This window comes from Gracilinanus agilis, chromosome 1, assembly GCF_016433145.1.
Source record: "Gracilinanus agilis isolate LMUSP501 chromosome 1, AgileGrace, whole genome shotgun sequence".
Classification (NCBI taxonomy): domain Eukaryota; kingdom Metazoa; phylum Chordata; class Mammalia; order Didelphimorphia; family Didelphidae; genus Gracilinanus; species Gracilinanus agilis.
The window spans coordinates 68304558-68329940 of NC_058130.1; the positions used below are offsets into that span (position 1 = coordinate 68304558).

At 33.0% G+C, this 25383-nt stretch overlaps 1 protein-coding gene across 1 annotated transcript in view; it reads right to left on the minus strand.

Annotated features, from left to right (window-relative positions):
- The window catches only part of FAM120A (family with sequence similarity 120A), a 146222-nt gene that overhangs the window by 35626 nt on the left and 85213 nt on the right, over positions 1-25383 (minus strand). The window contains exons 9-11 of the mRNA XM_044670552.1: positions 24124-24348; positions 20923-21097; positions 4498-4747 (exon numbers count right to left, since the gene is read on the minus strand). Coding sequence (XP_044526487.1) covers positions 4498-4747; positions 20923-21097; positions 24124-24348 — 650 coding nt within the window. The remainder of the gene's footprint in view (positions 1-4497; positions 4748-20922; positions 21098-24123; positions 24349-25383) is intronic.

Below are 25383 nucleotides of genomic sequence, written 5' to 3' on the forward strand. Positions count from 1 at the left end.
AGTCTATAGGCAGATCCTCCTAGTTACTGCTCCTCTTCATAACTTTCACATGCAAAATCCCTCTTTGGTCCAACTTGAAACTGGGTCATCAGCTACATGGCTGCCACATGACACCCTAATCTAATTTCTGAACTTTGTACTAGGTTCAGAGATTGCCTGGGATCTTTTCTGATCCCATGCTTCTCTTGGCTCTCTTTTAGTCCCAAGATGCTGGAATGTTCCATATGTAGGCAGTTCCTAGTCAGGTACAATATACCATGTCCTAAAACTGTCTAGGGTAGGAAAAGTGACTCACTGTGACTTTTTTTAAATTTCCCAACGAGAATTCAGTCTAGTGTATTTTCTAGATCTTTGTGGAGGAGATATTAGGCTGTACTATATCTTGCTACTCTATTATTTTGACTTTCCTTCTAGTCCCAGGTTCCACATGAAGAAATTGAGGTACAGAGAATGACTTATCCAAGGTTTTATTGGACAATAAGTAGTAGAGCTGAGCCTTGAACCCATGTCTTTGATGCCAAATCCAGTTCTCTTTTCACCATCCACTAGTACTACTATTAATACTATAATACCAGTAATGGACACCTGGACTTCGGAGGATTTCTACTATGAAGGTGCTCTGAAAATGACAATCAGCTCTCTAGTCTTTTACTTCATTTAAAGTTATTTTTTGCATAATCTCTGGCATAAAGGCTTTCCATTTTAAATTTCAAAATAGTTTATTTCTCAGAGAATTCTGGAAATTTTGCACATGTAAAAAAATACTTTTCAGAAATCTATTTACAATCACAGAAATAGCTATATATTTTTCTTGATTAAAGACATCAACGTTCTTCAAAGAATCTGATTCAAATTGTATATCTATCTTTGATACATCCCAATCACGTGTTCCTTTGATTCTGCAAACCCTTAATATCTCTGAAATGACTTCCACATTAATCATTTTTCTACCACTGCTAGGGCTCTAAATTCTAATTTGGGTCTTCTTAATACTCATCCTGGATTAATGCAATAGCTTTCTAACTGGTCTTTCTGTTTCTCATCTTACTCCCTTACATTTTATCTTCCATTATTACTTTGCCACATTAATTTTGTCAAAAATGATTAACAATCACCAACTAAAATACTTCTTTTTTTTTAACCCTTAACTTCTTTGTATTGGCTCATAGGTGGAAGAGTGGTAAGGGTGGGCAATGGGGGTCAAGTGACTTGCCCAGGGTCACACAGCTGGGAAGTGTCTGAGGCCGGATTTCAACCTTGGACCTCCCGTCTCTAGGCCTGGCTCTCAATCCACTGAGCTACCCAGCTGCCCCTAAAATACTTCTGAATCAAAGCTGGGGTACTTTTGCAAAAATCACATAAAAATTAATTTATTTATTTATTTTCTAAATGGTCAGGTGATTTTCCTGTAGTATCAAAACAACATTAGGGTTAAGATAAAAATGTTACGACATGTTAGATGAGAGGCCTACTTGAATGCTTCACTTTGGTGTGATATTCACTGGATTCTTGCAGGCTATGCCGAGTGTGAGTTCTGTTATATCCTACCAAGCAGGAAAGGTTCTACATACAGGCCACCAATGAACTTTATATCTTATTATACCAAGGAACATTGTAGCTATCTTTGAAGAAACTCACCACCTGGCAATATGAAGTGAGTTTTAAAATATGTCAACAGAGAGATTATTGACACTGTTGAACATATTTTTTCTAAGTAGTAAAGTCTTATTGTAGTAAGCAATTCCAGTTTCATGTCAGTTGTTTAGTAGGTAGGCTTATAACTGGAAATCAAGAACTAGCTTATTTATCTTTATATTTCTATGAGTCTCTAGCACAATGCTTCAGACATAGAAGATGCCTAGAAATATGAAAAGCTATATTGAATGAAAGCTATATTCAGTGACTTCAATGACAACAACAAAATTTTATGAGATTAAATAAATATGGTTCCTGAATCAATAAATAAGCTCTTATGTGACCTAGGTACTATGCTGATCTTCTATACACTTAGTAGTGAAAATATCTTGCAACAAGGACAAAATAACTGTAGAAAGACCTTCAAGTCTTTGAAGAATTATTCAACTATGTTCAAAACATAGTACTTACTAAAGCAGCAAGGTAAATATATATTTTACAATGATTTGTGACAATTTACTTGAAAAAGAATAGTCTATATTTATTGCCTTCAGTCTCATTTTCAATTGACTACTGAACATTCTTCCAATTCGGTCTTCCTGTTTGCTACTCTACCCTACCCTACAGTAACCAATCACCAAATCCAACGACCGTTTCTCACTTTGTGTTCTCCTTCAACATTTCTATATCTGGTACTACCAAGCAACCTTCTCCTTACTGGGCTTTTGTGACACTACAGTCTGCTGAAATCTTCCTTTTTTATCACTTCTGAAGCGTATACATTGGAGAATTCCCTTTAACACTAAATCTTCCTTCTTAAGTCTTACTCAAGTGACTTAATCCATTCCCAATGTTTCAATTATACTTTTAGCTAGAGCGTACTTCCTGAGTTATACAAGTATTTCCAACTAGATGTCTTCATTATCAGCTCAACCTATCGAAAACTAAAATCATGAAGCATCCAAAGTTTCTCCTGCTTTATGCATTTTTCTTTAAGTGCCTTCATTCTAACTGCTTTTTCAGCCATGTTTAACTTCTCTTTTTCCTTGCTCCTAACATGGTGATGGCAAACCTATGATCCGCATGTCAGCACTGACAGGCATAGCCATTTTCAATGACACGTGGCCACATACAGAGAAATATGGGGCCACATGCAGAGGATGAAACATTTGCTACAGTGTAGTGTAGACACTCTGTGCACTATAGATGACAATTCTACCTATATTAGTTTACCTATTTTGGTTTGTTAAATACAGTTATATATTACAATTATACATTTTTGTTATCTAAACTATAAATATTGCAAAATTATGGTTTTTTCTCGAAGTAACACACCACCCGAGTTATGCTTGGTTTTTTTGTTTTTTTGGCAAATTTTGACACACCAAACTCAAAAGGTTGCCCATCATGATCCTAACATCTAGAAAATCTTCAAATACTGTTGATATGACCAATACAATCCACTTGCATTGTTTTCTAATTATTCTTTCAACAAAGTAAATGGTAATCCCATCTGCAATTCATCCTATTGATGTCCTATTGATTAACTACCCTAGAAAAGATACAATCACATCATATCCCTCACATTTTCAATTGCTCTCTACTGACTTCTTAATAAACACCAAAGTGCATGGCTAGATTGATATACAGCATAGTTTTTCATTCTCATGTCCCACTATACACCAGAGATCTGGGCAAGCTGATCACATAAAACTGATCATGTACTTTCCTTAGGTCCATTTCTTTCTCCCAACCAGGAACTCATTACTTTCATCTGCAGAAATTTTACTTAACTTTCAAGATCTAGCTCAAAAGCTATCTTTTCCACAACTACCTCTCCAAAACCAGGAATGCTTATTCCGTCTCTGAAATCTTACAGGACTTGGGTTATCCGACACAGTTGTAGAAGTCTGGAGTTGTTAGATAGGATAAACCTAAATGTCCTCATCTCACAGACAAGCAGCCTGAGAGCTGGAAAGGTCAGAGGCATTTCATAGCTACACAGAGAATAAATAACCAACACCCAGGGAGGGATCTAGGTCTCCTGCCTCCGAATTCCACAAAATTTTGCTAAGCATCTATTACATATAGGACATTGTCAGGTACTGGGGGCACATAAACTAAAAAATAATCCCTAACTTCAAAAAACATACACAAATATATGTAATAGCAACTGTGATTATGACAGAAGGCAGAATGCGAAAGGTTAAGAGAACCATCTTCTGTACTTCAAATCACACATAAGGAGCTGGAAGTTTTATTTTCTCTCATATGTATCTGTGGAAGAGTCACTTTTCTAGCTGGAAGCTGATGTTATTTCATTTCAATTTAACAAATGTTTGCACCTGTGTGCAAGATAATTTTTGAGGCTATACAAAGAAGAAAAGTCACAACTTTAGAGCTGGAAGGGAACTTAAGAAAGTATGACACCCCACACACACACACACACATTTTATAGGAAAGGCTGAGAGATAACAAATTACTTGCTCAAGGTCATAGAGGTATTAAGAGGTGGAGCGACCAATGTTCCAAGGTCAGTATTTTTTCCATTAGGTCAAGGGGCATCAAGGAGTATCTTATTTAAAAGAGTGACAAGGTATGGAGATAAACAGGGTCCACACAAGGGAGAATGTGGTAAGGGAAAAATAGGGACAAGTAAAGTGCTAAGAAATGTGAGGAGGAAGTGAATATATTTTTACCAAGGCTAGGGTAGAATAGGTCAATGAATATTTCTTACAGAAATAGTTGGTATTCCAAGTTTTGTTCAGTTAATGAAAATATCATTCTCTAAGTTTCCTGGTTCACTTAAGTTTTACTTTAGTATTAATTCCTATTTACTTAACTGTAATAAAGTATACTAACCGTAATACACAGCAGAGCACCATAAGGTGAGTGGGCACATTAGTTGGATTGAGCATTGCTGGTGTATCTGATCTCATACAGGCCAAAAATGCTCTCATTCTTCTATTCTTATCTTCTACTGCTTTCCCCAGCCATAGTTTCTTCAGGTTGGGACACGTCCACTCCCTGAATGCAAGTGCTTCCACCAGTTCTGGTGTTTGGGGAGATTTTCCTTTGTAAGCAGCCCATTCTTTAATTATCACTGGCGAAACTAGAGGAAAGAAAAAAGTATAGAAAAACCTCTTATAGTGTCTATTTTGTGCACTTTAAATCTTAGCACAAAAAAACACAATTATTCTTTGATGCTTTAAATCATGGCACTAATGGAAAACAAAGTTCAAAAAATTTTAAGTACTTTTTAAATATCTTGAGTATTATGCAATTCAAATAAACCATGTAGCATTTATTAGCAGAGAAGAATGTATTGAAGTGTTAGGAGAGATACAAATTTCTTTTTCAAACTATAATACTATTTCTTCTCCAGAGACTTGCAAATGATAAAAAAACATTTCAACTGACTTCACAGTTTTGATATTTTTATCTATAAACAAGTGGATAATATTATTTCTTTCAGGTTATAAGGCATCATGAAATTACTATGCCTGTGGGGAAAATGCCATTATTTATATGGTTCAGTTACTCTCATATCTTTTTGTAGAGTATAATTTTCTTCCATTCCCCTTTTTATCTAAGGGTCTTAGTTTACAGATATAATTATTATTGTCCTATTTTAAAGACTAGCAAATAATAATTGAGTAACTGGCTCAAAACCATAGAAGGGTCCAGCCAAGGATAAAACTCAAGAATCTAAAATTTTAAATCAAATAGGAACAAATTAAAATAAATACATAATATATATGATATATATAACATAATAATAAAAATAAAATAAACATACAAAATAACATTTAAAAAGTATTTCACCTCAAAAAGTAAAATATTTTGTGTTGATATAATACAAAAACTAAGGTTATATGCCCACTTTAAAAAGTTTAAGGCCTGAGGATATTAGCAGCAAAAAAGAACATATGAAAACCATACACACACACATTTTCCAACTTCCTATATTAGGCAAATTATAGACTTAATCCATATCACATGGAAGTAAATTAAATCCTAAAAAACTTGTGTTGATTTAAATACAAGTTTAGGTTAAACATCTTTAAAAATATCACCAAAAACCCCAACAAAAGATATGCAACTTGTTTTCATTTTTTAAATAGCAAGAGGATTTTTAAGACTAGGATAGACCAGATCAATAAATAAAAATACTAGAATTTGGCATAATATACTATTGAACATAACATCTCAGGCTTAAAAGAAACACTAGTAAGGCACTTAATATCTGATTGGATTATACTATGAATTATAATTTCAGCATCAATACATCCTATTCAAGGAATAATCATAATCCTATGTCATGGTTTTCCTAGAGCAAGGTCCACTATATTAATAGATTTGTTAAAGGAACTAACCAGTGAATGACTGCCCAATTATTATTTTAAGTACAGATACACAATTCTATCATCTTTCATAAAATTCAGAGAAGTGTTCGACTTGACACCAAAGTATCAAAAAGTATCAAAGTACAAAAAAAAAAAGTAAAAATATATGTACACTTTAATAAGTCAGGCTTTTAAATTTCAGTAACAGTCACATGAATACATAACAAGCTTAATCTTGTACGTCATTCCATTTTTTGATGATTAATCCAACATTAGGTGCCATTTCATTTAAAATTGACCTTTATAATAATAATTGTACCAGTCAAAACCACAAAAAGAAATATTTTTCGGAGCCTTTTGCTACTGATGACATTTGAAAATTTCCTTTTACCTTTTGAAATTTTTTGAATATAGAAATTTAGGAAACCATTTATTCAAGTGTAAAGTTTGTAATCTATGTTAGAATAGGGGGTAATTATATTGATTAAAATGATGGAGCTTTGGGATATACAAGTATTTATGCTTTGGAAAGATTTTGGAAGAAAATTTTTAGACATTTCACATGAGTATGTGTGTATGTCTGTACATACATACATACATACAAACCCACCTGTAAGCATGATCATTTTTTAGAAGAACCATACAGAAAGGGGGGGAAATTACATCACTTGTTCCTGCCCTTAGGCTCACAATCTAAAAATCATTTAGGTTCCATAAATTATAATCAGAAAATGAGGTTGCCTATTTTTCACTGCCAATTATTTGAACATGGTCAAAAATATCACAGTAGTATCTGCTAAACACAATATATTGACTATTTCTATTAAAGTCTTTTATGAATCATCATTACATATCACAAAGAAAGCAGTTTGTAATCATCTTCATCAGATCCTTGATAAGAAAAGAAATTTTTCAATGCAACAGGGTATTAGCAGACTAAATTATTTGCCTTTATCCTTGATTCACGGACTAACTCACAAAGCTAGATTTTAATTTCTCTGAATACTATACATATCTTATCAATACCAAGGAAGTTTTCCCTACGATGATTTTACATATCAGAGTAACTTGTGATTTTTTGGAGAAAAAAAAAACAAGAACAAAAACACCCCTATTTGATCTAGAACTTCAGGAACATCATTAATTAATTACTTTCTATAAATTATTCTTGTCCTTCCCACATACTGTTCTCTACTTGGACGTATTATAGTAGAATGAATAATGAATGATTCACTGAAATATAAGGAAATAAAAGTGTTAAAGTGTTAAACTACTCATCTGAATGCCTATTTACTTCTAATAAATTTAATTCAATTAGTATAGGATAGTCTTATGGATTTGTTCAGGCTCTCAAAGGCAAACCCCAAGATTGCTGAGTTAGAGGTCTTTTTCATGGTCCACGGATGACCAAGTGTTTAAGTCCTCTGGTGGAGGTCTGTGATTTGATAAGTTCTGCAACATCTGGTAAATTAATATATTTTCATGTAATGTTTTGTCAATATTGTTAACTATTTCCCGATTTTTAACTCAGACACACTGATAATACTATAAGGGATATGCCAATCAAAATTTATTCAGTAGTTATATACATAGAATTGAAATTCTCAAATGGTTCCTGGAGAATTTTCTGAAGACTAATGAAAAGTATATATTAATACACAGATTCTGCCCTTTAGCAGCTGCTAATATTATTGAATCTTATTTCTTTACTTTTGAAAAGCCATCACCTAAACAATTATGAAAAAAGTACACTCCCATTTTTAAGGCTCTTAAAGGAAGATTTCTCAACTTAACTATTTCTGGCCCTCGGTGGCCCTTAAATTAGTTTATAATGATAAGCACTAAGCTTTTATATCCTCAGTTCCTCTTGGGGTATTTTCAGTTGCTCTTTCTTTTCTGTTTTCAGTAGAAATGCTAATCACAGTATTGCTTCTTTTTAAAGGGTGAAAGAAAAGATAAGGAATAGACCTGTGATTCTCTTGATAAAGGAATACCCACATAAGGAAATTTCCTCTACATGCCAAGGAAACTTCCTCTGTGTGCCAATATTTTCTTTGCAATTTATAATTTCATAGAACATCCTAGACCTCTGACAAATAGTGACATTCCTCCTGGTATCATACAACCAAATATTATCACATGGGTCTTGGAACCCAAGACCTCCTTGTTCTCTGACTAAAGGCCAGCTCTCTATTCAGTACAACTGTCACTTCTCTATATGTATTTATTTTTCTTCATGTACCTGATTTCTTTTTACTTCTGCTTTCTCCCAACCCAGCGCTTAAAAATATGTTCATAACCAAGGATCTGTGATTCATTAGCGTGGGAACTGTCTCCCTCAATGTAACCTTGATATAGAACTGATATGCTGTTTATCTGATTTGTATCTGGTCACATAACTAGTAAATTTCACAAGCAGGATGTGATTCCAGGTTTTTCTGAATCTAAATGCAGTGCAGTACACTATCTGCTATATACTTACTGTCCCTCAAAACAAAAATCAAAAAACAAACACACATTTTGAAAATATTTATCCCAGATAAAAGGGATAGTTTGGTAAAAGGGCACTAACCTGATCAAGAAACCAATTGTCTAGTCTCATTGCTAATCTTTTGGGTTTTTGATTACTTACAAAATGAGGGAGCTGGACTATAATCTCTTAATTCTAACACTCTATGACTCTGGCTGCTAACATTTGAGGTAAAACTATTTCCAAGTTTATTCCCACTAGCAAACATGTATTCTAAGCTTAAAATTCATTTCAAAAACTTTTAATCCCTGTCGCTAGTTATTTGTACAAATTCCAGGCTCTTAAATAAACAAAATAAAAAACAAGGAAATAAGTTACAAAGAACTGATATGGCTGGAAAGTCACTTTTTTTGGGTAGGTGGAAAGACCCTTATTCTGTATTTGTACAAAGCAGGACTTGCTGAATTAAATATTGTTCCTACATTTATGGCTTTGGTCACTGAGGCTAAAGGAGCCTCAAAAAAAAAAACAAACTTTCTACATTCTCTATGTTCTAACTACTTGGGCCATTACATTTTTCTAAGTACAATGCAGTATTTCACATTTTGTACTAAAAACAAAACTGAGGTTCAGATTTTTATTTGTAATTTCCATGATCATTTATAATTTGGAAGTTAAAAACATTTCTGTTCTCTGTCACAAACATTCCTAAAAATAATTTTTTAAATCTATGTTTCAAAAACAAATGAGGTGTCCACAGAAAACATTCGATTTGAAGGAAGTTGGGGGAAAGTTACATGAGTAGACTTCAATCATTGCTCCTAAGCACAACTTTCCCAGAGTTGCTCTTGGATCTATGAAAAGGTAAAGGGCAATACCATAAAAAAAAATTAATAACTTTAGAGAATTATGAATACAGTAAAATGAAGATTGTGAGCCATGATGAGTAATTAAAAAAGAGTCTTTAAAATATTTTATAGATCAGAGAATTCCTTGAGGTTTTTTTAAAAAACACACACACACACACACATTGTTATAACATTTAATTGTTTGGAATAGTGCTAGGAATTTATCAGCCCAATTTTCAAGCGTTAGGAAAGAAAAAAATCTGGAGTCCAATTTATCCCAGGTTCTGAGGAAGCTGCCCTGAAAAGGATAGCATTTTACCAAGGTAAGAGAATTAAGAGAAATAGTAAGGAAGGTCCTTTGGCAAACAATCATTCACTTTAAAAAGATGCACAAAGAACATATTTACACTCTTGCTCACTCTTTTATTCCTAATAAATGATTCATTGAAATATAGTGAGAAAATAAGAGTTGAACTGGCCATTTGAATTCCTATTTACTTCAAATTTTTCTTAGTGTAGGATAATAACTATATCCCCCCATCATTTAATGTCAATTTGGATAAATAAGTGGTTCAATTTCATTTCTAAATCTTTTTGCTTGTTAAAGCAGGAAGAATGTTAGAATAGCAAAAACAAACAAACAAACAAAAAAAACCAGGCTGAACTATACCTACATACAAGAGTATTTCATAAATTGTCAATCTTCAATGGAAGGCAGAAGATAGAGGATTTGGTGGGGAGGGATGTGTGCACCAGAAGTAGCCACTTCACTCTTCAACATTTACATTGCCTGCCTCAAAGGACAAACTCAGTGCTCTGTAAAACTGAAAGGGTATATGTACAACATGAATCTAAGTTTTGAATCACAAATGGAATCTCATAGAGTCCCTATTTCCTGATGCTTAGACTTTAGCTAGTGTATTTGGCCAAATCTGACACTGATGCATCATGTAACCAGGTGAGTCCATATTCTTCTCTCCAAATCCCACAGGTGAATGCTATACATTTTAGTTCAACATTATGGCTTCAGAATGAACTGAACCCCATTATACATGAAAACACAGTGATTTTACATCCCCCCCCCCAAACTCATTCATTTTATTCCTAGAATGAAAGTTACAGAACAAATTCAGGTTGCAAAACTTTTTTCAGGATATAGTGATCCAAAATCTTAATAACAAGACTTTATGCATATTCAGATTTCCTACAATTGTTCAGATAACTTTTAAATGCTCACCAGTGTCACATGGAATAAAACTATGACCAGATTTCCTTAAAATCTTGAAAGAAAAACACTCAAACTGCTCTTCATTTTTTGTGAATATTAAATAAGGATATCTCTTGACATATTTTAAACATGGTTCTGAATTTTACAAAGTGTTGTTTAAAAGAATGACTTCACTTAGGAATTATTTAAACATAAGGAGGCAACACTACATATGTAAATTCTTTGGCTACCAACAAAACATTTATAAAACATAACAATACCCCATCCATTTTCTTTATTTTTTTCCTTGTTCTAAAATTCAGAAGAATGAAAAGTAGACAGTTCTTTTAAAATAATATAATTGTAGTATATTTCACATCACAACATTTTAAACAACTTACCATTAGTTTCTCTCAAAGTACTAAGACTGTCTCTCTAAAAAATCTATATGTCCACCTATACTCCTGATTCTGAGGCTAAGCCCCCTCCCCCACACACACACGTGCACATGCAAACACACAAAGAAACAAAAGAGTATCCCTCAAAAGGTCAAAGAAAGAAAAGTTCCATTTGTGCCACAATATAAACTAGTAGCCCATTTTGTGGTAGCAAAGAAGTGATAATAAAGTAGATGCCCAACAATTGGGAAAGAGTTAAAAAAAACGTGGTATAACAAATTATTACTGAGACACAAGAAACATGAAATGACAACTTAAGAGAAGCTGGTGCACAAATAAGCAGAATAAAGAAAACCACATGTACTAGGATTACAACACTGTAAATGGAAAGAACAAAAACAAACTCAGGAAAATTGAATACCATGGTAATGATAATAACCAAGCCCCCAAAGAGAGTTGACAAAATACAAAACTCTCCCTTTCTTTTCAGAGGTGGATGATGACAAGCATGCACTATCAGATTTGGCTAACATATTATGTTGGTTGTTTTTGATTTGTGATTCTTTATTCCCAGGAATAGCTCACTGGGTCTGAGAGGAGAAATGGATAGATTAGAAATAAAGGTTATATTAGAAAAAAAAGTTAAAAAAAAAAACCTCAATAAAGTCAATAAAGGCGGAAAAAAGGATACACCTACCTTCTTTATTAGGAATAATCTTCAAATTTTTCATTTGAAACTTTATTAGGAAACAGATCTATACCATAATCTGTCAAAAGATTCACCTAGGACCCTTTCCTCTCACCCTGCTTAAGCCACTATTGTTCCTAGTCAGATGAACTACACCAGCAAGGAACAACTGAAGTAGCCAATAATCCAGACAGAATTCATATACATATATTACTTTCCTGCTCGAGTGATGACAAGTGATTTGGCAGGAAGAAAAACCCAGGAGATTTAGCTGCCTCTATTACCAATGTAGAAGTGGTCACCTATGTGGTACAGAAAAACTGGTGAATTCAACATCTATTAATTCCTCTTTTTCTACAAAGTAGATAATTTCTCCACATAAATTATGGGGAAATGCCAAAATTTTATTTTTTCATTTTTTTGTTGATTGTTATGCTTAGAAGTATTAAGACTTCATAGAGTTGAATCAGATTTCATTAAGGATGATGACATACATGAGATAAAATGAAGATGAGTTTCAATACATAAAAAAATTGTGTATGGATTCATTAGTCCTATATTTTGCAATATGCCTCTAATCACCTAAAATGTGGGAGTGGGTGGAGAATTAGTGGAAATGCTACCCATTAAGACCAGTTCTGCCACTGACATCTAAGAGTTAGATGTATAAAGAGACAATTTTACATTTCAAATTTTTAATTATGTTCTATCTACTTTACAAAAATAAAGTAGATGCTTTCTCCTTCAAAAGGTTTTTCCTGGTGGTAAAGTTATTAAGAAATTCCTTACTGTTATTGGGACCACATTAAGGGTGACCAAAAACTTAAAAAATAAGAGATTCATTTGTGAAATTATTTTAATTTAGAAATTTTAATTCAGAAACAGCTCTATCATAGATCTTAATAGAGAGAAGCCCATCCATCAGGGACAATATAGGGTTTAATTTCTGAAAGGAACTCATAACAAGTTTATCTCACAACCACAAAAACCTCAAGGACATTAACAGAAAATTCCAGTGTATCATTTCACAAAAAAGGCTTATGATGCTATTGATATTTGTCATAGAAGATGACAAAAGATGACAAAATTTTTGAAGGAAGGAATCACCTTATCTTTGTAAATCCTTCAACACCCAGAAGAGTGTGCTATTGCACATAAAAGGACTTAATTATTAATAAGAGAAGGAACAGCTCCATAAGTTTTGGAAATGGTGCCTAAAATTTATCAAATACGGGTCCCCCAAAGTTTTAATAGCTTTAACAACTTAAAACCACAAAATAAGTTTCTTGGGACACCTTATCCTGATAATTTGCTATTCCTTAGCTAGAATTCAAAGCATAAAAAAAAAAAATTCAACTCCTAGGGTCAAAGGACTTGAGTTGGAAGTGATCAACTGGTCCTATTTACTTATTTTATATCTGAGGAAACTGACACTATGCTTTAGTTGGAAAGGTAGTAATATTATAGAATCAGTATTTGAACCTAGCTCCTCTTACTTCAAACAAAACATCTCTTCTAAAAGAAATGGAAAATATTAAATGTTTTTACATTTTCTGGATTATATATAATTCAGTATACCCAGCTGATTATTCAGTTACTTAAAGCTGATTTATTTTAAATATGTGAATATCCAAAGAAGGCATATTAATATCTTCTACCAATATAATGGAATACACGCAGGCACTTAGCTCCTAAAGCAATATTGATACATAAATTCATAAACATTCAAATTATGATTTTTGAGAACAACCCAATGAAATGTAGGGATCATATAGGTATTTCAATGTACTTAAAAAAAAAATCCTTATCTTCCATCTTCAAATCAATACTGTGTATTGGTTCCAAGACAGAAGGGTTAGGGGTAGGCAGTGTGGGTTAAGTGACTTGTCCAGGGTCACACAGCTAGAAAAATGTCCGAGGGCAGATTTGAACCCAGGACCTCCTGTGTTTAGGTCTGGTTCTCAATCTACTGAGCCATCCAGCTGCCCTCAATGTATGTATTTTTAATAAAACTATGCATACAAAGATCACAGGGCAAGATTAAAAATGTAAAGATTAAGTAGCGCACAAAGACTGCTAACTGCTAGAAAGGATTCTTGGTTCAAAAATATTAGTGTGAGACATCCCTCAAATCAGAATGAGAGTCACTAAAAACAAATATGCAATATTTGTTTTGATGAGAACCTTTTTTCAAGGGTATATTTTGGCGAGTCAAGTTGTATTTTATCAATTATGCTGAAGATCTAGTTATGTAGGTTTTATAAGGCTTAAACTTAAAGGTAACAGTTTTTAAAACTTCAACAATTACTGGTATATGAAGTTGCTTTGCACTTTCTTCCCTTTTGATTAGAATTAATTTCTTATCCCAGATAGAACTCAATGATCAAAATGCATTTACTCTTCTCAAAAATACCTTCTAAAATCTCATATCAGGCGTTAACTAAAAGTCCTCCCATGAAGTATACTTTTAAGTATTTAAAATCAAATATATGACAGCTTCTATCATAAGGAAAGCAAATTAAAAACCCCTTTCTGAAAGAAGTAATCCTTTTTATTTGATAAACACACACCAGTTAAATGCTTTTCAAATCTTCTATTTCCCTTTTGGAAGTGCACAAAATCCTCACTTGGCATACAAAATACTACAACAAAAATTAAACCATCAGCTATATTTCTCTAGGTTCAATATTTATAATTTTATTTTTTAATAGTGCATGCCACTCTAGAAAATAGCAATTTGACAGCAACCATCAAGTTATAGGCACTATTTATTATGGGTTCATCAAAGGTAAATTGTCCTATGATGGTGAATGAGATATTATTCTGAGTAGCTTCCCTCCAAAAAATTCCTAGAGTTTGGGTCCCAAGGTTAGTTACTGAAACCATAGCACTGGTAGCCAAACCAAGAATTGCTTTAGTTCCTCTATAAGGAGTGGCAAAATGTCTCTAGTGTTCATTTATTTAGTGACCCTTTTTAGGTTTTTCTACTGTTATTCAAGGTAATAAAATGCATTAACTCTAAATCTTCGATTTCCCTGTGGGATAGTAGCTATAAGAGCTACTATAAGCCTGAGATGACATTGTTATATAACAGGCTCTTAAGTTTCTTTAAACAAATACTATGATAATTTGTAGTTCTATCTAATGATACTATTTTCATGCCTAAGGAGAATGTCAATAGCAATACTTTGCTGATGTCTAACTATTCTTCTAAAATGAAAAAAAAAAAACATAAATAATAGGTTCAAGCATCAACATCTGTTAATAACAACGGACATTTATAAAATTGTGGAGGTTTTACAAAAAATCACGTGAACAGATTTTGTTTGAATGCGGCCAGTTTCTAAGGAGTACTTTGGAGGATCATAGAGAAGAGTCCAAAAGAAGTATATACTTAAAAAAATTTAACTCCCCTCTCCTTAAGTGAATCTAAAAGTATCCCAAAGCAATGTCTACTTTTAAATGAAATTGATTTAAATAAAGCAATTTCAATGTCCAATTTTAGAAATAAAAGATCATAGGCTTGGAGCACAACGGGACTTCAAAGGCCATCTAGTCCAAATCAAACATTTTACCGAGGAAACCAAAGCCCAGAGACTGGAGGACAGGCCCAAACCATAAATGCAACATTTGATTCCAAATCGACCCCTGTTTTCACTAAGATTTTTCTTGTCAAAATGTCAAAATGGGATCCTATCATAGTATGACTTCTTAAATTAATGTGGAGTGAGGTTACATGGTGTAGGACAAAGGGCACAAACTGCTCAACCACAAAAGCTCTGCCATTCAGTACAGTGTGCCCTGAGCTCTCTGGGCCTCAGCTCATTCACCTGAACAACCAAGGCGTTCAAGGAGACAATACACTACACCACCTCTTGCATATATAACACGCACACGCTCACTGTAATTTTGGACAAAAATCTAATCCTTCTAAAGAATAATGAATGTTTTCACAACTAAAGATGTCCTAATTAATGTTACTAAATACTTGGCTGACTTTTACACTTAGCTACAATCAAGGGAGTATCAAAAATTAGGATGACGCGCATCACCCATTGAACTCTTCAAGCCCTAACAATCTGGCTAATGGCAACTAAGATCTCTGTCTTCAAGATCATACAATAATAAAATTGCTTATTACCAAATCAAGCCTTTTCCCAATGTCCTCATCTTCCATGATGTTCCTGTAATATATAACACTATGAATCACTCTGTTACCAGATAGCACCTTGGTCTTGGTATGGAAATGAATCTCCTTCCTATCCAACTTCCTTCCTTCACTACTTATCTTCACTTGGCCCTTTAAACCTGAATAATCTTCCAAATACTGAGCATTATCACTTCTAGTAAGATGAAATTTAACAGAGGTCAATGTTAACTCTTTCAAGTGGGTTAAAAAAAAAACCAATTTCACAAGTACAAAATATAAAGGAGTCTTGGCTAGATTACAACTAATCTGAAGTTTTAGTGGAACACAAGCTCAGTAAGGTTGATGGAGGGTGTGACATGGTCCTTAAGCTTTTTGATTTGCATACAGGGTCTCTAGGGGTTTAGTTAGGTGGGTGAAGCAACATGAGCAACAAGGCAGAAAAATGTCAGGGTGAATGGAAAGAGATGGAAAATGAAATCTCGTGGAGACAGAATGAAGAAGCCTTGGACACTGATTGCCATTAGAGGATAAGGGAGAATAAGAGTGACCTCTAAGGTCATGAACCTGGTCAATGGAAAGGAACTATGTCTTCAAGAGAAATAGGTAAGTCAGAAAAAAGGTAGAGTTCTAGAGGAAAAAATGGACACCATTTTAGGTTCTATGATTTTGAAATGCTTATGGGAGATCTATTCTGGCCCTCAAATCAAAATAACTGAACTAACTGGTATCCATTTCTCCCCTTAATTTGTGGAGGATCATTTATATCTCTTAAAGATATTAATTTACCAAGATGAATTTATTTGTGTGAGAATTTCAGTTATTAAAAATGTGAAAGAATCCAGGTACTGTTAAAGAAGATATATATAAATATATTTTAATTTTAAACCCTTAACTTCTGTGTATTGACTTATAGGTGGAAGATTGGCAAGGGTAGGCAATGGGGGTCAAGTGACTTGCCCAGGGTCACACAGCTGGGAAGTGTCTGAGGCCGAATTTGAACCTAGGACCTCCTGTCTCTAGGCCTGGCTCTCAATCCACTGAGCTACCCAGCTGCCCCCTAAAGAAGATATTTTTATAATTAATGGACTTTTCTAAACCATTCCCAATTTTCTCTGATTTTTTAATACTCTGCTACCCCATTTCAAAAATCTAAGAATGTCTAGAAGTCCTAACATTTCTTGAAAAAGAAAAAAAAAACATGCCTTTTATTATAGTAGAACACATAGAAATCAAAATACAAGTTCCCCTCCCATATAAACTGCAGTGTTACATTATTTTTTTAAAATTATTTTTATGGGTAGCAAGGTGGCTCAGTCAATAGAGTCAGGCCAACACATTGGGGAGTGGGGGTTGGTCCTGGGTTCAAATCTAGCCTCCGATAATTCCTAGCTATGTGACCCAAGGTAAGTCACTAAAACCTAATTGCCTAGCCATTTCTACACTTCTGACTTGGCAAGGCTTTAAAAAAATAGAATTTTATAGTTCCCTTCATCAAACATTCCAAAGATAATTTTAAACACACTGAATTACTCTTTATTAATAGCAGTATACTTCTCATAATTTTAATATTTGCTGTTATCACTATTTATTCTAAAATTAAATGTCAATATTTAAAACCACAACATAGAGAGGAAGGAAAAAAACCTTTTCAGTCACCATACACATAACATGTGAATAGCTGTTATTTTCATCAGCATAAAGATGCCTATGCTTGCTTTGAATGATCCTTGAATGAGAAAAAGGTTTAGTTTACATTCTCCCCTCAGAAATACATTATTTCATTAAAAATAAAAAACCAAGGCATTTAATTGCAATAAAAAATTATGAGAAATTTAAAAAAATCTTTACTGAAAAGTCCACTCAACCAAATATTTATTGAGTATTTTAAGCAAGGCACCATTTATTCTAGTTACTTTAGAAACTACCCCCCCCAAATAGCCTTCTATTAATCTGTAATTAATAATAGTTAGTATTCTATAATTAGTAATCAATAATAATCTGCATAGTAGATTTTAATGAGTTCAGAGAAAGGCTGGGTAGGATTCCATGACCCTCAAGTCTACAAAGCAAATCAGTCAGAAAAATAAACACACAAAAAATCTGATGACAAAACCACAAATGATTCAAAAAAGGGAAAAGCAGAACTATCGAATGTAGTTGTGCAGGAAACTCATTAATTTATATTTTGAAAATAAGGGCAAATAATTGATGATTCTTAGTAAGTGAAAAAGTCTTGTAAGAATAATTTCAGTATTGTTAAATCACAAAACAAGTGATGGCTTGAGATAAGTTTTAAAAACTCAAAAAAAGCCTTTTAAAACAAAGTTAGAGGGCAAGAGCAAGATCAGAGAACTAGGACCATGCATTTGAGCTGAGAGGAAGATGAAAAAAGAGAGAGAACTTAAATAACTTCAAATTATCAAACCCAGAAAAACTACACATCTTAATATACCAAAAACCCAGATGATATGCTTTCCCTGGATAAGACTGGAAACTAGGATGGGAACTACAGAAGTAAGAAAGAAAGTAGGAAGGAAATGTCTAACTTAGGTATGTTGTATATCAGTTATAACAAACAGGTAGCCTCTATTTCTGTAGAAAGTTTCACTGATAAGGGTTTCTATTTCAAAGATACACGAAGAACTGATTCAAAGATTTAAGAATAATTCCTATTCCCCAATTAATAAATGATCCAAGGAACAAAGAGTTTTTAAGAAGGAGACATCTAAGCTCTAATAATTAAAGAAATACAAAAACTCTTGATTTCCGTCTCTTCCCCACCAGATTGTCAAAATTGTTAAAAATGAAAAAAGAGAGATGTTGAAGGAACAATAGGGAAATGTATACAATAATGTACTATTGATGGAACTGAGTCCAACCACACTGGAAAGCAATTTGAAACTTTGGTCAAAGCAGTATTAAACTGACCTTTGACCTAGAGTCAATAAAAAATCTATATCCAAAAGAAAACAAAAAAAGAAGAAAAGGACATACATGTCAAAAAAATTATAAGCAGCCCTTTTCATAGGGACAAGAAATTAGAAACTGAGGGGATACCCATAAATCAGGGAATGGCTGAACAAATTTTTAGGGTTTTTTTTTTTACTATGAAAGGGGAAAATAATAACTAAATACATCTGAATTAGATGTAAAAAGAAATGCTAACACTTAATTCAAAACTGGAAAATCATAATAACTTTCACTCAAATATACTTTTCTTCCTCTATATACTTGGCTGTACAAATTGTCTTTTCTTAAGTAGTAGGCACTACATAATAATGCCAATAGTCTACTTTAAGTACACCAACATGACTTCAAACTCTGATATAATAGAATATATTTTATTTTTTTTTAAACCCTTAACTTCTGTGTATTGGCTCCTTGGTGGAAGAGTGGTAAGGGTGGGCAATGGGGGTCAAGTGACTTGCCCAGGGTCACACAGCTGGGAAGTGTCTGAGGCCGGATTTGAACCTAGGACCTCCTATCTCTAGCCTGACTCTCAATCCACTGAGCTACCCAGCTGCCCCTGATATAACAGAATATAAAAAGGTTGGTTGTAGCAAAAATTCAAAAAAGACAAAGGCAGATAAGTGGTATTCATCAATATTAAAAATATTTTTATTTCTACTAATAAACCCATAAGCTTGGATAACTCAAAAATTACCAAAGTTAATACTAATGGTATGACCAATCAGCAGAATTTATGGTGTCCAAATTAATATTTTATTCTCTAGCATCAATATTTATAAAGTACAGTGGTAAAAAAGTTGTCTTATTCAATCTGTATTTCATGTAACTGTGATCATAGAAGCATCAGGAGACTTGGAAACCGGTAAAAAACATTTTCAACTTCAATTTTGATCATAAGACATTCTTAAGAGTATAATACAATAGTTACTATAAAATAAAGGACTATAGTCTTGAAGCACAAATATCAATTAGGACCTTATTACTGTAAGTAGAGCATTGGTTTGAACATAAATAATGAGGCATACTAGGTCTTGTCTTAGTATTCCTTACACTGGTGAAAATCATCATGAAATTCTACTTAATGAATACAGCAACTTACAAAGAAGAAATGGAATCTCTTTAAAATGTCAGCATAGAAACAAATAGTATCATAGAAAATATCTAGTTTAAGTCAAAATGAAGGCAAAAATGTTATTCAGAATATTTCAAACTAGCCTCCAAGTTTAAATCTGAAAACCAATAACAAAGCCTTATCCTTAGTCTGTGACCTAGAATTAAGTTACATTCATAAGAGACCAGAAGAACTTTAAGACAAACAGTATCTTTTTTATATTAGTCTGTTACTATTTGATGTGTACCATTAGTTTTTTAACTGATATAGTAATCATAATTTTTATCTAGAATTCATAAGTTCTCATTTGATATGTATAGTCTCTTTTCCTCGTTTTGGAATTTTTAAAATATTACACAGAACAGTACAATATATTGCTATTACTAGATAAAACTCCCCAGAGGAATAATATATTTTTTTTTAAGACCCATTACCTCCCATGTAATTGTAACTAACGGGTTAAAAATGCTAATAACTCATGACTTAACATTACAAACAACTCTTTTCTTAGAATTCCCTAAATGATTTCATTTAATCTGTTTACCAGTATACAAATTTTAAGTGGACTTTATAAAAAAACTATTAACGATGCGACAAAATCACACCATAAATGCCATAGGTTCAAAACTTTTTTTAAAAAGTAGCACCTTGAATTAAAGAGAAAAAAAAGACATCAGAGAATTTTTATGACTTTCAGCAAATATACTAGAAATTCACAGAAATATTGCCTCTCAAAAAGTTTAACTTTAAATTTTAAAACCACAACATATGCACTTAAGTACATACTGTGGAATAAAATTTGCTAATTACAGAAAGGAAACAATGTCAGTAAGTAAATTTTTCATGTCCACTTTCAGTTTAAAAAGGAAACTTAACATCTGATTATTTTATTAAAGTATAATAATATAGAAAGATTAGTGATTGCTCCCTCCTCCCCATCTCATAAATCTGGCCTTGATGCCCAGATGGAAGTTTCATCTTTGTTACATTTAGGAGGCTCTCAAAGCTAATTGAAAAATGTGTCTTCTAAACCTTTGGAAAATGCACAAAAGATTATGAGGTACCGAAGAAAGCAAACAATGGATTTTACAGTACATACATTCTGGTGGAAGTCTGTTCTTTCTAAAAGCAAGTCTTTCAGTTTTCTTTCTGCTTTCTGCCAAACTAAACAGGACTCCGTAAACATACTGACGAACTGGCCTATAAAGCAGAGCAGCAGGAGGCAGGTCTTTGTTGGCTTCATCTTCAATAGAAACAGCAATTTTGATTTCACCCTTTGCATGGAAGAAAGCAGAATAATATTGCACATTTTTCATGTTGAATTTTTTAAAAAAAAACTTACAGAAATATACCGTACAATCCTTTTTAAACATTTTTTCAATGCTAATCTAAAATAAATGGTAATCTTAAAATGAGCCAGTACTGAAGTGCTTAGAATGGGTTCATTTAGCAGTCTGTAGTCAAATCTGTTTTCTGAGCATAAAATACATTTTTCACTGTTTTCTCAAATCAGGAAAGGAAATCCTATGAATGATTCAAAACCCTTTGTAATGACTTGGAACAATATTATCAGGCAAGTAATCTCTGAAGGATGTTGCAGAAGGGATCCCTGCATTGGACAGGAGGTTGGACTACATAGTCCTTTCCCACTCTAATAATACATGATTTTAACAGATAAGAAAATTAAATGAATGGACATGACTATTTCATGGATGGCTAGATATAAAATTATATTAAAACACAGGTAATAAACCTTGTACTACTTAATAAGTCATTCTAAATTGCTTGCCTTAGAAAAACTCAAGTTTTTCCTAAGAAAACAAGAGTATGACTAAAATTTTCTTACCCTCTTTTGCACAAACCTGTATTTTAAAAAATGACTTACCTAAAATAAAATTTTGAAAGATATTAATTTATATATTAATGTTTTAGTCCTTTTGTTATGTTATTATAACTACTCAACAAATACTTGTTGAATTACAAGACAACTAGCTGCAGCCTCACAATATCACAAACTGATTTTTCCATTTCTACTATTATTGCCAGCCCTTTCCACTCAACCACACACTCCAAGATGTTCTCTAGCTAAGAGAGAACAAGAGATTCATATTCCAAGAGGGATCCAGAAAAACTCCATGGTCACTTATCTAGGTAGGCTATCTAACATCTTTGTAATAGACATGTTTTAAGGATTTTTGTGACTTAGGTTATATCCAAGTGTTTTTATTAAGGCTGTTTTCACAACACAAATAAACTACCTTAGTTAAAATTACTGAACAGACACCATCTAGCAATCATTGACATAACACTAGATTGAGCTTTCTAAATATAATCTGACACCACAAATCAATCATACATGTCACATTAAACTATCAGTTGATTCTAACTCTATATGAAGTAGTTTCATAATTAAAATATTAGTACTTATGCCTACTAGTATTCTAACACTCTCCTTCAGAGTTATATTATTTACCATACTTGTAGTAATCTGCTTTAAAAATTCCTATTTGATGTGCTCAGATGTAGATAACATTTTCAATAGTTTTCTTTTGGGAAGGGGGAAGTTTTTCAAAAGGAAAAATAAAGTATATCTCAGTTGAAAATGTCTTATCAAAGTCAATTTAGACATAAAGAAAGAATTCAACTTATTTCATACTTTCTGATTATTTTCCTAAATACAATTAGCATTGAAGAATGCCTTTATTTTTTTATTGTAAGCTTGAATAACCTGTCTTGGTGACAAACATAATACTATCTCATAGTTTACAAATGTTTGTCTTTAAAATAATTATGAAAATAGTAAATATTAGTGAATGCAGATGCACACAATATTGCATGGTTTTCTTCTGGATTTTAGCAGTTATACATAAATCAAGTAGTATAACCATCAGTGTTCACACTGTAGAACTGATCATTTTGATACAACCAGGTGATTTCAGAGAACTTGACAGCTGGAAGAACACAAAGGGGAGAGTTTGTAGTGTCTAAAGAAGTTGGTTGATTCTCTACATGTATTAAAACCCCCTTTCCTATAATGATCATTTTCCATTTACCGAGTTCAATTTCTGTTCAAGTTCAAATGCTATTCCATCTCAAAAAATGATAAAACTAAAAGTGCTGCCATACACATACACCTCAATCCAATAATGCATTATAACTAGAAGCAATTACAATGAAAGGAATGAAATCATCTAGATAAACAGTAAGAGATTGAACACTACTGATTTCTTCTCATTTATAAAACTAAGCAAGAAAAGGGCAAATTAGTTAGCACTCCCTACCAAAATAAATCCATTCCAGAAGTTCTATGGAATTTTTTGTTTGTGTGTATGGTTTTTCCCTATACCAATCAAGTACTGTCTACAGATTTCAAATGGAATTACATATAAAATAGACAGAAAAGAAACTATTGACTGAGAGTAACTCCCTGCACAAATGAAAGCAGTGCTTCTCTGAAACAATTTTTAAAAACAGTACATGTTAATTAACAAAATGATTGATTAGAAGACCTCTTTTCCCCTATTCTATAAAGTAAGGCCATTGACTAGCATAAAGTTAATTTGTAAATCAGCATAAAAAGTAATTGCACATAAATCTGGAAAAAAAATTCTTTCCTAAAATACTATCCCAATATAACATATATATAGGTATACACTTAGAAAGATACTTAAAAAATTAAAGTACATTTCTGAGAAAAAGATTCTTGTGTTCTCTGATTTTATGCACATTCAGCAAGTAAAATCCTGAAATACAGTTTTTTACATTTAAACATTACAAAATTATTTCCAATGAGATAAACATGTAAACATACAGAACACATTAGCCCCTCAAAAGGCAGACATTAAGTTCCACATATTAGAGATTATATCTGAAACTAGAATAAAACCTAAAATTGAAATATCTCTAGTAGAGAAAAAAATTTTAAATGTGAAATCTGTAGAAATCAAAATGGAAAAATATGGAATCCAAAAATAATTTAGGTGATATATTGCTATTTAAACAGAATTTTAAAATATGTTTACACTAAACTGGAAAAAAAAACAATTCCGATTTCTATAATGAAGCCATCATTTCAATAACAAGTAAATTGACTATCTTGCTGCATTTAATGGTGGTTAGAAAGGGAAAAGCTTTTGTACAATTTGGAAGATTTCATTCCTGCCTCAGAAAAAATGAATTCACAGTATAGTTAAATTATTTTCAGAGTATACTTTGTAAAGGCATACAATAACATTTTAAAATACAAAAGAGAGATTACCATCTATTGACCCAGTAATACTACTGACATCTTAGATAATACCTTTGTCAGAATATGAAAGATGTAGGGATACATTAACCCCTTCTTGTGCCTGTGCTCCGCTACTCTCAATACTTCTGGTGCAACAGGAGGTAATGGAGGTGTGGTAATATCCATGTGGTTCCTGGTGGGCATAGATAAAAGGCAGGGGATTTGTGCAGTGTTGGCTTGGTTCCCTTTCCCTTCAGCTATCTGGCTTCCTGAAGAGGCAGTAGAGGAACCTTCTGCCTAAAAAAGAGAAAAGTAAAAGTCTATTCAACATTACTCTTACCACTTCAACTAGAAAATCATTTAAAAATTATCTAGTTCAATCAGCTTGTTTTATAGATGAGTGAAGGACAGCCAGGGATGACATGACTCACTAGCACATGGAGAGATAATGACAGAGAGCAAGGGTGGGAGCCAAGGGGTCAATGCATTGCTCTTTCTGCAGTAAGTTCCTTCTCTTACTGAAGTTCAAAATGTGTTCATATGTGTTCATTCGGTGGGTTTGCAAAAAAAGGAAATTATGATATACAGGAAATGGATTCTTAGTTAAAAAACTTGGAGGAAATGCTGAATTATAATGTGAGAGCATGCATATTCTCATGGGGAAAACCAACAATGGGGTAGATTCTAGTGAAATTCTAATAAGCTTGCAAAATAATAAAAAGAACATTGTGAACTTAATTTCAGCATTTAAACCAAAGGCTAAAAAGGTAAGTCAAAATTGACAGCATTTGTGTTGGCTGTGACTTACAGAATTTAATTGAGTGTCTCTACTTACTAGTGCTGTGACCCTGGGTATGCCACTTAAATCTGTTTCCCTTTGTTTTCTCATTTATAAAATGAACTGCAGAAGGAAATGGCAAACCACTCTAGTATCTTTGCCAAGAAAACTCCAAATGGGGTCAAGAAGAGTCTGACACAACTGAAAAATGACTAAAAAAGCTACATTTAATAGCTACTATATGCAAGACATTTAAAATACAAAGAAAAAAGCAAAATCATCTCTGACTTCAAAGAGTTTATATTTTCTGTGAAGATATGACCTGTACACAGATAAATAATTATGAAGATAATTGAAGTGGAGAGCACTGTGAAACAGAAGGATTGGAAGAGGCTACTTTCAACAGGAAAGTGGCACTTGAGCTATGCCCCATAGCTAGTCATTTTAATATGGAAGGTGAGGGATGAATTAAAAACAGGAGACAACTTGTATAAAGGCAAGATATAAAAAAAAAAAAATGGAATGTCATAGATGGGTGCCAGCAAGATGGGCAA